At 39.8% G+C, this 12,572-nt stretch overlaps 1 protein-coding gene across 15 annotated transcripts in view; it reads left to right on the forward strand.

The window, feature by feature from the left end:
- The first annotated feature begins 239 nt into the window (after positions 1 to 239).
- The window catches only part of ZDHHC13 (zinc finger DHHC-type palmitoyltransferase 13), a 62,215-nt gene continuing 49,882 nt past the window's right edge, over positions 240 to 12,572 (forward strand). For 13 of the 15 annotated variants that reach the window (XR_007156323.1, XR_007156330.1, XR_007156329.1 and 10 more), the window contains exon 1: positions 240 to 356. Coding sequence is in view for 1 of the 15 variants with exons in the window: in XM_047878276.1 (XP_047734232.1) it covers positions 330 to 356 (27 nt within the window). In the remaining 14 variants the exon portion in view is untranslated. The remainder of the gene's footprint in view (positions 357 to 12,572) is intronic. The other 2 variants (XM_047878278.1, XM_047878279.1) reach the window with 2 other exon arrangements.

The raw sequence follows: 12,572 nt of genomic DNA on the forward strand, positions 1-12,572 counted from the left end.
GCAGGACGAGGCGCGAGGGACAGGTGGACGCCTACCTGGGCGTGCACTGCACAATCTTGGCCTGGGGCTGGAAGCACAAGGGGGGCGGGTTAGGGGTGGGGCCTCCGAATCGCGGTTCCCCACTAGCTTCCCCGGCAGAGGAAAAGTCCCGCCCCCCACTTAAGAAAGGGCAGGGATTGGCTCTTCCGAGGGAGATTGGCAGCACAAAGCACGAAGGGGGCCGCGGCGGAGGCGGGGCCGCAAGCAGGAAGTGGGAGTGAAGGTGGCTCGAGGGGGTGGCCCGCGAGCTGCTACCACCACTTCGCCTGGTCGCGGCCGCCAGGGGCGAGATGGAGGGCCCGGGGCTGGGCTCGCAGGTGAGTGCGACCGGACGCTGGCGGTCTTGGGGCCAGGAGAGCGGCGAAGGCCATGGGGAGAGGGAAGGGCGTAGGTGTGAGGTGGCTCCTAACAGGGGCCTCCGGGGGCGGAGGGGCCTGGGCCGGGGAGGAGGAAGCATGGAGACGCCGAGAATGATGCCGGGAATTCTCTCGGAGGCGACCGGAAAGAAAAGGCGAGGACACACGGGTGAGTGCCCTCCCGGCCCTCCAGCCTGCACGGTGGGCCAGGATGCCCCCCCAGGACCGGTACCCCCGTGCCCGGCAGGGACCTCAGGGGCCTAGGAGTGGAGTGTGGCCGTTCCTGGGAGAGGTGTCGGGTGACACACCTGAGTTGGACCAGCCTGTCTTGACCTTGGCCTGGAATCCGTGCGGTTCTCTTGATCTCTTTTTTCCGTGGAGTTGCCTGGGCACCTGCCTTCGCCCCACCCAGCCCTGTTCTAGCTTTTGTTCCCACATCCTTGCTGACTCTTTCAAAGAACTGAGGCTGTTGGCTTCTGCTGGGGGAAAGGTGGGTGGAAAGAGAGGTAGGTACCTGATAGCGATTTGCAGACCCCTCCCGTCCCCCCCCCCCCCAAAAAAAAAGAGGATGCTATTCTGTGGAGGAGAACCTACCAGAAGCCAGATGTAATTCCAGAGAACAGAACGGGCCAGTGGGGGACGTTACAGGAGATAACAGGAGGGCGTTCCGAGAGAACAAGATTTTTTGTCCTTTTTGCTTATGGCCCTTTCCCAGTGCCTAAAGTGCCGACTGACATGTTGTAGCTGTTCACTTAATGTTGGATAAATGAAGAATATCCAGGTTCTGCCAACATTTAGTGAGTGCTTAGCATATACCAGAAGCTTTTACTTCAGCGTTTATTTATTTTTGGGACAGAGAGAGACAGAGCATGAACGGGGGAGGGGCAGAGAGAGAGGGAGACACAGAATCGGAAATAGGCTCCAGGCTCTGAGCCATCAGCCCAGAGCCTGACGCGGGGCTCGAACTCACGGACCGCGAGATCGTGACTTGGCTGAAGTCGGACGCTTAACCGACTGTGCCACCCAGGCGCCCCTATACCAGAAGCTTTGATATGCATTATTTTATTCTGGAATTGAAGCATCGTGAAGAACATGATATTGTCTCCTTTTTTACTGAGGAGAAAACTGAAGCTGCCTCCAGTTGGAGTGAGCTACATCGCAGATTTTCGGCCCTTAATGGGACCCAAGCAGTTTGAGATGACTGGATTAGTTGGCCTCTAAAAAAAGAAGTGTTTACAATCCTTACAGTGTTTCTCATGCTTCCTCATTCCTGTCCTTCTTTAAGCAGCCTGATGTGGGTTTAAGAGAAAGAATAAAACATGTTTAAGAGAAAGGATAAAACAAGAGAATTTGTTAAGTTGTTCTTACCGTATTAGGTGTTCTTGCATTTTGACAGTGGGGAAAAAAAGGTTCGCAAGCCTGCTGGATTTTACAAAAGGGGGCAAGAGGGGGTATAGTTTCACCTGGAAGCTATGTCTCATTTTATTTCTCAGAGAATCTCAAGGAAAAGTTGGGAGAATTACCTGTCTTATCTTAATTACTGCCACTCATTGACAAAAGCCTTCAAGTGCTTAAAGTCCACTCCCTCGTGCTGAAGGGAAAGATAGCCCTGCCCCAGTTTCATGACAGGTGGAGGAAGAGAATGATTCAGAGGTCGAAATTAATGGGGCATGGTAGAGTGGTCATTGTTAATAATAATTGTTGTTGTTAATAATACCATAATAATAATAATAATAATAATTGTTTTTCAGTAATAAAGATTTCACCTGTATATGGTGCTCTACGGTTTGCAAAATATTTCCCCATGCTTGATCACTCTGACCCTATGAGGTGGGGAGGGATTGTTATTCTAGTTTTAAAGATTAGAACTGACACTCAGAATATCAGAGGCATTTGTTAAAAGTCAAATAGCTGCCAAGTGACAGAGTGAAGACTTCATTCTTTCTACTACGTGCCAGGCACTGGTATAGGTGCTGGAGATAAATCAGTGAACAAAACAGGCAGAAACATTCCTGTTCTTGTTGGATTTGGTTCTACTGATTCCAATTTCAGTGTTGTTGGTTTTTTTGTTTTTGTTTTTGCCAGAATTTGCTTATGCCATTTGGCCCCCAGTTTCCTCTCTGACCTCTTTTTCTTTTTTACTACTTTCTTGCTTGCTTAATCAACCCTAGCCACACTGGCCTCAAGACCTTTGTACTTTCTCCTCACTCTGGCTGGCGTACTCTTTCCTCCTATGCCCACATGGCTTATTCCCCCACCACTTTAAGGTTTTTGTCTTTTTTTTTTTTTTTTAATAAAGAGTGTTGCATTTTTTGAAGGTTTATTTATTTATTTTGAGAGAGAGAGCACAGCGGAGCCCGATGCATACTTTGTCTTGTTTGTTGTCTCTTTCCTTCCATTGAATGTAAGTTCTATGAGGGCAGTGATTTTTATCTGTTATGTTCGCTGCTGTGTGCCTAGCATCTAGAACAGTGCCTAGGATTGATGGGTACTCTGTAAACAAATGTCCAATGAATGAACTTAGAAGCAACTCTGTACTTCTGTTTAATGTCATGGGAAGTTTTAATGGTTATCTATTAGGTTTCTCTTTGTTTTATTTGATAATCTGGCAGGAATAATCTCATCAGAGTTTGAATATGATTTTTTAGATCTTGGGTTTCTTTTCAATTAATGCCCAGTGTAACTTTAATAGTACTTATTTACTATTTAGAAAAAAAATAATATGATTCATGATATCTCCATGTGAAAAATATATGATCCCTTATATCTTATATCTTATATTGTTATATCTTAAAATTGTTCTAGTTTTCTATTGCTATGTAATAAACCACCCTAAAACATAGTGGTGTAAAACAACCCTTGTCATGCTCATGGACCGTGTGTCAGGAATTTGGACAGGGCATAGCAGAGATGGTTTGTTTCTGCTCTACTGCTAGAAAGCTTTTGCTAGAAAGACTCATAATCTGGAATACTTAGTAGCTGGGGTTGGTATCATCTGGTGGTGTCTTTACTCACATATCTGGCAGTTTATGTTGACTTTCAGCAGGAACACCTACATGTGGCCTGGGCTTCTGCACAGCATGGTGGCTGGGTTCTAAGAGTGAGCATCTCAAGAGACAGAGAGAGGAAGCTGACAGCTTCTAAGACCTGGGCCTGCAAACTGGTGAAGCATCACTTTTGTGGTATTTGATTAGTGAGGCAGTCACAGAGCTGAGATTTGAGAGGAAGGGACACAGACCCTCTCCTCTTGATGGAGAGGTATCAAAGAATTTAGGGACTTTGTTGTAAAAATCACCACAGGTGTATCCATATCTCTGTTACATAATTTTCATAATGGCTTGTTCTTCCCTGTGAGGGAGATTATTCAGCCAGCTACCTGTTTCTTGGTATCCTTTGTACTTTTTAAAAAAATTAAGTGTATTTACTTAATTTTAGAGAAACAGAGATAGCCCAAGTGGGAGAAAGGGGGGGGGGGGGAGAGAGAGAGAGAGAGAGAGAGAGAGAGAGAATCCCAGGTAGCCTCTTTGCTGCCAGTATAGAGCCCTATGTGGGGTTTGAACGCGTGAAACCATGTTGATCATGACCTGAGCCAAAATCAAGAGTGGGATGCTTAACTGACTGAGCCACCCAGGTGCCCCCCATCCTTTTTACTTTTTTTGAATCTTGCCTGTTGTGTTCACTGCCATATCCGTGTGTCTAGAACAATGCCTGGCACATATAGGGCGTTCAGTAAACATCTGATGAGTAAATGAATGGATTGCAGCTGGAATTGTCTTATTCCCTAATTACCTAATACAGATCTTCCTCCAGTTACAAAGGGGTTACATCCAATAAACCCATCATAAGTTGAAAGCGCATTTATTACATCTAACCTACTGAACATCATAACTTCGCTTGACCCACCTAAATGTGTTCAGAACACTTCCATTAGCCTGCAGTCGGGCAAAATCATCTAACACAAAGCCTATTTTATAATAAAGTGTTGAATATGCATGTAATTTATTGAATGCAGTATTGAAAGTTAAAAACAGAATGGTTATATTGGGTACACTACAGTTGAAAGCGTATCGGTTATTCACACTTGTGATCGCATGGCTGAGTGGGAGCCATGCCCAGCATCACAAGCATCCTACCATGTATCACTAGCCCTGGGAAAGATCAAAATTCAAAGTACAGTTCCTGCTGAATGCATATTATTTTCACATCATCATGAAGCTGAAAAATCCTAAGTTGAACAGTTGTAGGTTGGGGACCATCTGTATTGGGATTGGTACCTAGCAGGTGTTCTTTACATTTCTCTGAATGAATGGTTAATGAGAACTCTTAGGAGTTTGCTGCCATCATGAGAATTTGCCTAGTCTCTTCTGTTACCTTAACATTGTAGGTAGCCAGATAGCAGTGGAGCTTTCACTGCTGTAAAGTGTGTTTGTTTATGTGAAAAGTCTTTGTCAGTGCACATTTCAGTAATGACTGTTGTAACAGCTCCTCTTAGATCCATACGGCATGGATGTGGAAGAAACTTTATAGCTACGCTGATCAGTTCTTTGCCTTTTACAAATGTAAACACTGAAGCCAAAAATAACCAGCATTCGCCAACATTCACCAACATGAAATCTGAGACTTTGGCCTTGTTCTCAAGGGGTTTACATTTCAACAAGGTAAAAATGAAATCAGAGAATACTTACACATTTTTTTTTTTTTTTTGATAACTAGGGGGTAATTTCTAAGAAGGATTTATTATCTTGCTTTAGTCTTGGTGATAGGAATGTATGGTTGCTTTCCGTAAACAGTTTTATGTGACTGCCCCCAGAGTTGACCTCCCCCAAAGCAGATCATTCCCTTTCTCAATGGAAGCTCTTGTAAAATTTTGGGGGTGTGTGATGTCCAAAGCAAAGGAGACCTTTAAGCTGCTTTGATCATGCATTCTTATCAGTAAAACAGTTTTGAGCTTGTACCCCCAGAGTAAAACCCTACCATAATGTGAAAAGCGGAATCCCACATTTTCATTTTTGTAAAACATCATGTGCTGTGAAATTAATGGAATGATAAATGAAGCCTGCACTGCACGCTGCACGGTCCACATCATCCAGGTACCGACTGCAGTTTGTTAGTCACTTGTTGGGAATTGATCACTCTAACTTACACATTGATGGCACAGTTCTGTGTTATGTGGTCGGTCAGCTGGGACTTAAAAAGTTCAGCTTCCCTCTGTTTGATGTACATGGGGGCTGGGGACAGGAACCCATTGCTGAATTCGTATCGTCACAGGGCATGCTATTGTAAGATCTGACAGTATGTTTCTAAATTATATTCGTTGACTGACAGACAGCTCTGTTATATACCTATGGTAAGGTTTTGAACTAAAAATAATAAATATAAACCTGTTTCAAAGTAGTCCTTTTGATTAATTTTTTTTTTTTTTTTTGGTAGGGAGACTGGCTTTTTGTTAGATCAGATTAGATTGTCTTTGCTTTTACTTTAGGTTATACTGAAGGTACTATGAATAAAAGTATCAGCTCTGCTATTTTCTTGTTTGCTTGTACTTATGCTTATTATTACCCTACTTCACGGCTTCTTTGTAGGAATCAATTTAAGCCACTTGCTTATTTCCGGAGGAGTAAGTTAAAATGAGATAATGTAACTTGAAAATGAACTTAACCTGATAGATACTGCAGTATGCTGAAGGTCCCACTGTCAGCCCCTCCGGGTGGTGGAACTTCTACTCTGCCCCGCCCTTCCCCCCCCCCCCCCCCCACTTTGTAAATAGGCTGTAAAAGAGTGACTAGCTTGACACTTGAATCAAAAGAGGCTGGCAGCGCTAAAATTAGTAAAGCTTAAAGAACCGGATTTGTAAATTTTTGTGGTTTTCCCTTTTTTAAAAAAAAAAAAGATAAAAATCATTATAATAGAAGCTTTAACATGTTCTCCCATTACCCAGTGGGTCACTGCATATGTGGCCTTGATTGGCCTTGCCTGACTTTGGAGATCACTGACTTTGAAAACAGGCTTTGAATTTATGTGATCATTTTTTAGGTTTATTCTGACCTCGATTTTGGCAAAAAATGATGATGTGAACAGAAGGTAGCTTCTGTTCTTTAGGCTTTACCACCCATTTTTGCCACTTAATCACATGTTGCCTTGCATTATCACTTTACTCTGTTTGTCTCTATTAGACTCTATTAGACTAAACTCCTGGAGGATAGATACCCGTGTCTTCTGTGCCCCTAGCATAATGCTTTGTATGCCATAAATACGCAGTAATTAATTGTTGAAAAAAATAAATGCTCTTAATTGTGGATATTCTTTACATTGAAATGTGTAATCCTCCTCAACTTTCTACATGAAAAATGAAGCTGATGTTAAGGCATTAAGAGAAGCAAAAAAATTTGTATCTGTGGAATGAGTACATTTCTGCGTTGAAAAATCTGTGTCTAAACAAAAGGTTAATCTTCCTAGCATACAAATGGGGAAAGATACACAATCTGCTAGAAAAACAGTAGACTATGAAAAGGGAGTCCACGAAAGAAAAAATAGGAAAGCCAGTAAACATAACACAGATTCATTAGCAACTAGGGGCATACAAATGAAAAACAAGAGGCTGTTTTTAGCTATTGGATTGGAAAGATAGTAAAATGATTGATAATGTTCAGTTATGGGGAGGTTTGTAGGGAAAAAAGAATACTCACATACTTGCTGCAGAGTGCGAAATGGGGAGAGTAGTTGCTCAGTATCTATTTATGTTTCAGCATATATTTTCTGGCCCAGCAGTCCTTCTTTGGGAAATCAATGCTGTAAAATGTATAGGGTGTTCTTTGTAGGGTTCTTTATAGAAGCGAAGGCTGAAATTAGTCTGCATCTGTGAGTAGCACCGAGTTTAGGGGTGCCAACCCCCACACAGTAAAAAAAAATCCACGTGTAACTTTTGACTCCCTAAAAACTCAAGTACTAATAGCTTGCTTTTGAAGCCTTACTGATAAGATGAATCGTTGATTGACACATATTTTGTATGTTATATGTATTATATGGTGTATTCTTACAATAAAGGAAGATAGAGAAAAAATGTTAATAAGAAAGTCATAAGGAAGAGAGAATACATTTCAGTAGTATACTGTGTTTATATAAAAAAAAATCTGTGTGTAATTGGGCCTTTGTAGTTCAAACCCGAATTATTCAAGGGTCAGCTATATACATAATGAGGAAGGATACACCAAACTGCTAATAATATTTTTTGGGGGGCTGCAAGATTAGAGGGAAAATAGTCCAGATTGTTTACCCTTTGTTCACTTTTATATTGCTAGATTTTTTAGATGAATATGAATCATTTTGTAATTTAAAAAATTAATGTTGATGTAAAAAGTAGACTGACTACTCTGTCAACTTTAACTACATCTGCTATTTACTGACACACTAATAATTCTGAGCATAGTTCAACTCTTTCCTCAACAGCTTGTCTTCCAATTGGATATCATTACAATTGCTGTGATATGATGAAAAGAATCCTAAAGTAATATTCTTATTTATGTTTTGATCTCACTACCTATATGTTTATTTTTAGCTGTGTATGAGTATGCTTGTGTGTAGAGTGTCAGGTAGTGAGGCTGAATCCACCAGCTAAAGCAGAACTTACCTATTGAAAGAGCATTTGTGGCTGTGGTTCTGGGTAAGGTGGGATACGTGCGCTCCGCCCTGCCAATCCCACTGAACGCACCGGGCACAATGTAAGTAGCAGCCGTTTAAGGATTCGGAAAAGTAAATTGTAACAGGTAGATTGCAGGGAAGGGTCAGAATTCAAAAAAATCACTGAACCAGGAGCGAATTTACATTTTTTTTTCCCATTGGGGGTTCCCTCCCCTGTTCCCCCCCTCCATGCTTGAACTTGAACCATGGAGATGAGCATCAGTGCAGACAGAATGCTCTGTGAGAAGCCTTCTAGTTCAGGTTCAAGGAGCAAGAAGGTCTCTTGGCAGCACAAGCACCTGAAACTCTGTGGGAGGAAAACTTCCTCTTTGAACAGAGGAGTTGTGGTCCCAAGATAGCTCTTCTTAGAAGTGACACCAAAAGCATGGTACATGAAAGAAAAAAATTGATAAATGGGACTTCATCAAAATTAAAAGTTTTTGCTATATAAAAGATTTTTAAGAAGTGGGAAAATAAACTACAGACTGGGAGAAAATATTTGCAAATCTCGTATCTAGCAAAGAACTTGTGTCTAGAATGTATAATGTGAAGAACTCTCAAAACTTAACAGTAAGAAGACAAACAGCCCAGTTAATAAATGGGTAAAAGACAGTTCACCAAAGAAAGTAAACAGATGACAATAACCACATGAAAAGATACTCAACTTCAGCCATTAAGGGATATGCAAATTAAGACCATGACTATGTATTGCTACAGATCTATTACACTGACCATACCTGGCGCCCGTGGGCATGTAGAGCAGTGGGCACTCTCATACATTGTTAGTGGCAATGCAAAGTGGTATAGCCACTCTGGAAAATAATTTGATGATTTCTTATAAATTTAATGTATACTTACCAGATGGCCAAGCAGTCTCACTCTTAGAAGCAAAAACATATGTTCATACAAAAGCTTTGTTGGATGAATGGTTATAGCTGCTCTATTTATAATTGCCAAAAGCTGGAAACAGCTCACATGGGTTGTCTGAAAGGATAAACTGATATATTCATATAATGGAATACTATACAGCAAGGAAAGAACTGTTAATAACATAAAACCACTTGGATGAGTCTTAAAACTATTATGTTAACTGAAAGAAGCCAGTCTCAGAAGATTATGTACTATATAATTCCATATGACATTCTGGGAAATACGAAACTAGTGATGAAGAACATATCAGTAATTGCCAGGAGTTGAGATTGGAGGGGAGGGTATGACAACAAAGGAATATCCCAGTGGAGTTTTTTGAGGTGTTGGAACTGTGTTGTACCTTGATTTTGGTGGTGGGTTACACAACTCTATATACATAATGTGTTAAAATTCATAGAACTACATACCAAAAAGTCAATTTTATTGTAAGTTAACTTAAAAAAAGACAAGGCTGTTTCCTCTTTTAGTAAACCCATTGAGGGGTTATAGACTTAGTAAAACTATCATTTCTTAAACCTTTTTTGGAACTGTTGGAGAATTGACTTAGGCATATTATTTTAAATATCTTCAGTTTTTCTATTCCTAATGTGTATTTATCCCTTGAGAATAGTGGGTTTTTTGTTTTTGTTTTTGGTGGGGGGCTGTTTGTAAACAGTGAAAAGTTCAGAGAGATAGGTCTGATGAATAAGGTGGGTGAAGGCTGGATAGCCTTATGGTAAAGCACAAGAAGGAATGATGAAATAATTAGCCAGTTTCAATTTCTAGGAATGGTTTGCTAGATACTTGATGTGAACCTCCCCCTTGAATGTAATTAAAAATGCTGGATATGATAGAAAATGATCTTAAGTATTTTATATTTTTGATGCTATTTAAATTTTATAAAGATTGCTTAGATCTCCTACGTATATGATCCTGTTGTCTGCAGATAAAGATAGACTTGTTTCTTTTCTAATCTGTATGCATTTTATTTCTTTTCCTTACTCTATTATTCTGTCTAGGACTTCAGTACAATGTTGATTAAAATTGGGGTGCCTGGCTGGCTCCGTTGGTGGAGCAAGCGACTCTTGATCTTGGGGTTGTGAGTTCAAGCCCCATGTTGGGCGTAGAGCCTAGTTTAAAAAAAAAAAAAAAGAAGAAGAAGAAGTGGTGGTAGCAGACATCCTTGCTCTTTCAGTCTTCAGAGTTAAAGTATGCAGTCTTTTGCCACAAAGTGTGTGTTAGCTGTTGATTTCTCATCCTGTACCTCTTTATCGGGTTAAGGAAGTTCCGTTCTTCCCCTGCTGTGCCAGGAATTTTTATTCAAGAGTTTTTATCATGCATGGGTGTTGAATTTTGTCAACTGCTTTTTTTCTACTGGAATGAATGTATTTTTTTCCTTTATTCTGTTAATATGGTGAGTCACATTGATTCGTTTTAAAATGTTTAAGCTTGGCTATAATCTATATTATTCTTTTTACATATTACTGGGTACGCTTTGCTTAATGTCTTGTTTAAAGATCTTTGTATCTGTGCTTTTAAAGGATATTGGATCTGTAGTTATTTTTTGCTTTGTTTTTTATTTTATTTTGTTTTTTACTTGTAACATCTCTTGATTTTAGTATCAGGGTAATGTTGCTTCCTAAAATGAGCTGGGAAGCATTCCCTATCATTTCTGAAGGAGTTGGTATCATTTCTTCCTTAAGTATTTTGATAGAGTTCATCAGTTAAAAGTTATATAGACCTGGGGTTGGTAATTTTTTTTTTTTTTTTTGAATGGGAAGATTGATTGATTGATTTTTTAGGGAGCGAGAGAGAGCATGTGTGTCTGTGCACACAAGTGAGTAAGAGAGGCAGAAGGAGAGAGAGAGAGAGGGAGAGAGAGAATCTTAAGCAGGGTCTATGCTCAGGGTCGAGTCCGATAAGGGACTCGATCCTGTGACTCCGGGTCATGACCTGAGTCGAAATCAAGAGTTGGATGCTCAACCAACTGAGCTACCCAGGCACCCCTAATGGGAAGTTTTAAAATTATGAATTCAATTTCTTTAATAGCTAGAGTGCTACTCATTTCTTTTTAAGCCCATTTTGATAACTTGTGTCTTTTGAGGTATTTGCATTCCATCTAAGTTGTTGAATTTATTGACATAAAGATGTTCTCAGTATTGCCTCACTCCCTTTTTAATTTTTTTTAATGTGTACTTATTTTTGAGAGAGAGAGAGAGAGAGAGAGAGAGAGAGAGAGAATGTGAATGGGGGAAGGGGCAGAGAGAGGCACAGAATTCGAAGCAGGCTCCAAGCTCCACGTTGTCAGCACAGAGCTGGACACGGGGCTCAAACTCACAAACTGAGATCGTGACCTGAGCCGAAGTTGAGCGCTTAACCAACTGAGCCCTGCTTTATTACCCTTTTAACGTTCGTAGAATCTTGTATTGATGTCTCCTTTTTAAGCCTGTTTGTCATTGACATCTTCTTTTTTCTTGATCCATTTGACTAGAGGTTTATTAATTTTTATTAATTTATTCCTTCCAAAGAATGAGTTTTTTTCAGTGATTTTCTGCATTGTTTTCCATATTGTATGGGTTTCTTCTGCCTTTACTGTTTTCTTCATTCTGTCTACTTTGAGTTTAATTTTCTGTCTCCAGATTCTTAAGGTGAAAACTTAGATGATTTATTTTAGACTCTTTTTGCCTGTTTGGCCTTTAAAGCTAAAAATTCACTCTGAACACTGCTTAGGCTGCATGCCACGTATTTTGCTATGGTTTCTTTTCCATTCAGTTCAAAATATTTTCCACTTATTCTTTGTTTTCTTCTGTGACCTATAGGTTATTTAGAAATGTGTTGTTCAGTTTCCAAATATTTGAGAATTTTCCACATACCCTTTGGTTATTGATTTCTACTTTAATTCTGTTGTAGTGAGAGAACATACTCTGTATGCGTTCAGTCCTTTTGACTTTGTTGAGACATGTTTTATATTGTCTGTCTTGGTATTCTGTGTGCACTTGAAAAAAAAATCTGTTCTACTGTTGTTGGGTTGAGCTTTATGAAAATGTATTGGATCAAGTCGGTGGATAGTGTTAAGTCTTCTCTATCCTTTTCTCTATCCAACAGAATTTTCTGTTTACTCCTTCATAGTTATCGAAAGAAGTGTTGAAATATCCAAATGTAATTGTGAAAATTTCTATTTTTTTCCAGTTCCATCAGTTTTTGCTTCATGAACTTTAAAGTTTTTTATAGGTGCGCACACATTTAGGATTGTTATGTCTTCTTGATGAATTGACTTCTTTCTTTAATATTATGAAATGTCCTCCTTATCTCTGGTAATATTTCTTGTGCTAATGTCTACTTTGTCTTATATAAATGTAGCAGCTACCTTCCTTACGCTTAATGTTTCTGCATAGCATGTCTTTTTCTGTTGTTCTGCTTTTAACCTGTGTATATTTTTATATTTAAAGTGGATTTCTTGTAGACAGCTTATAGTTGTAGTATTTTTGTTTGTCTTAAAATCCAATCTAACAATCTCTGTCATTTATTTATTTATTTACTTATGACCATTTGCACTTAACATGATTATCAATATGGTGGTTAGGTATAAAA

This window comes from Prionailurus viverrinus, chromosome D1 (assembly GCF_022837055.1).
Source record: "Prionailurus viverrinus isolate Anna chromosome D1, UM_Priviv_1.0, whole genome shotgun sequence".
Classification (NCBI taxonomy): domain Eukaryota; kingdom Metazoa; phylum Chordata; class Mammalia; order Carnivora; family Felidae; genus Prionailurus; species Prionailurus viverrinus.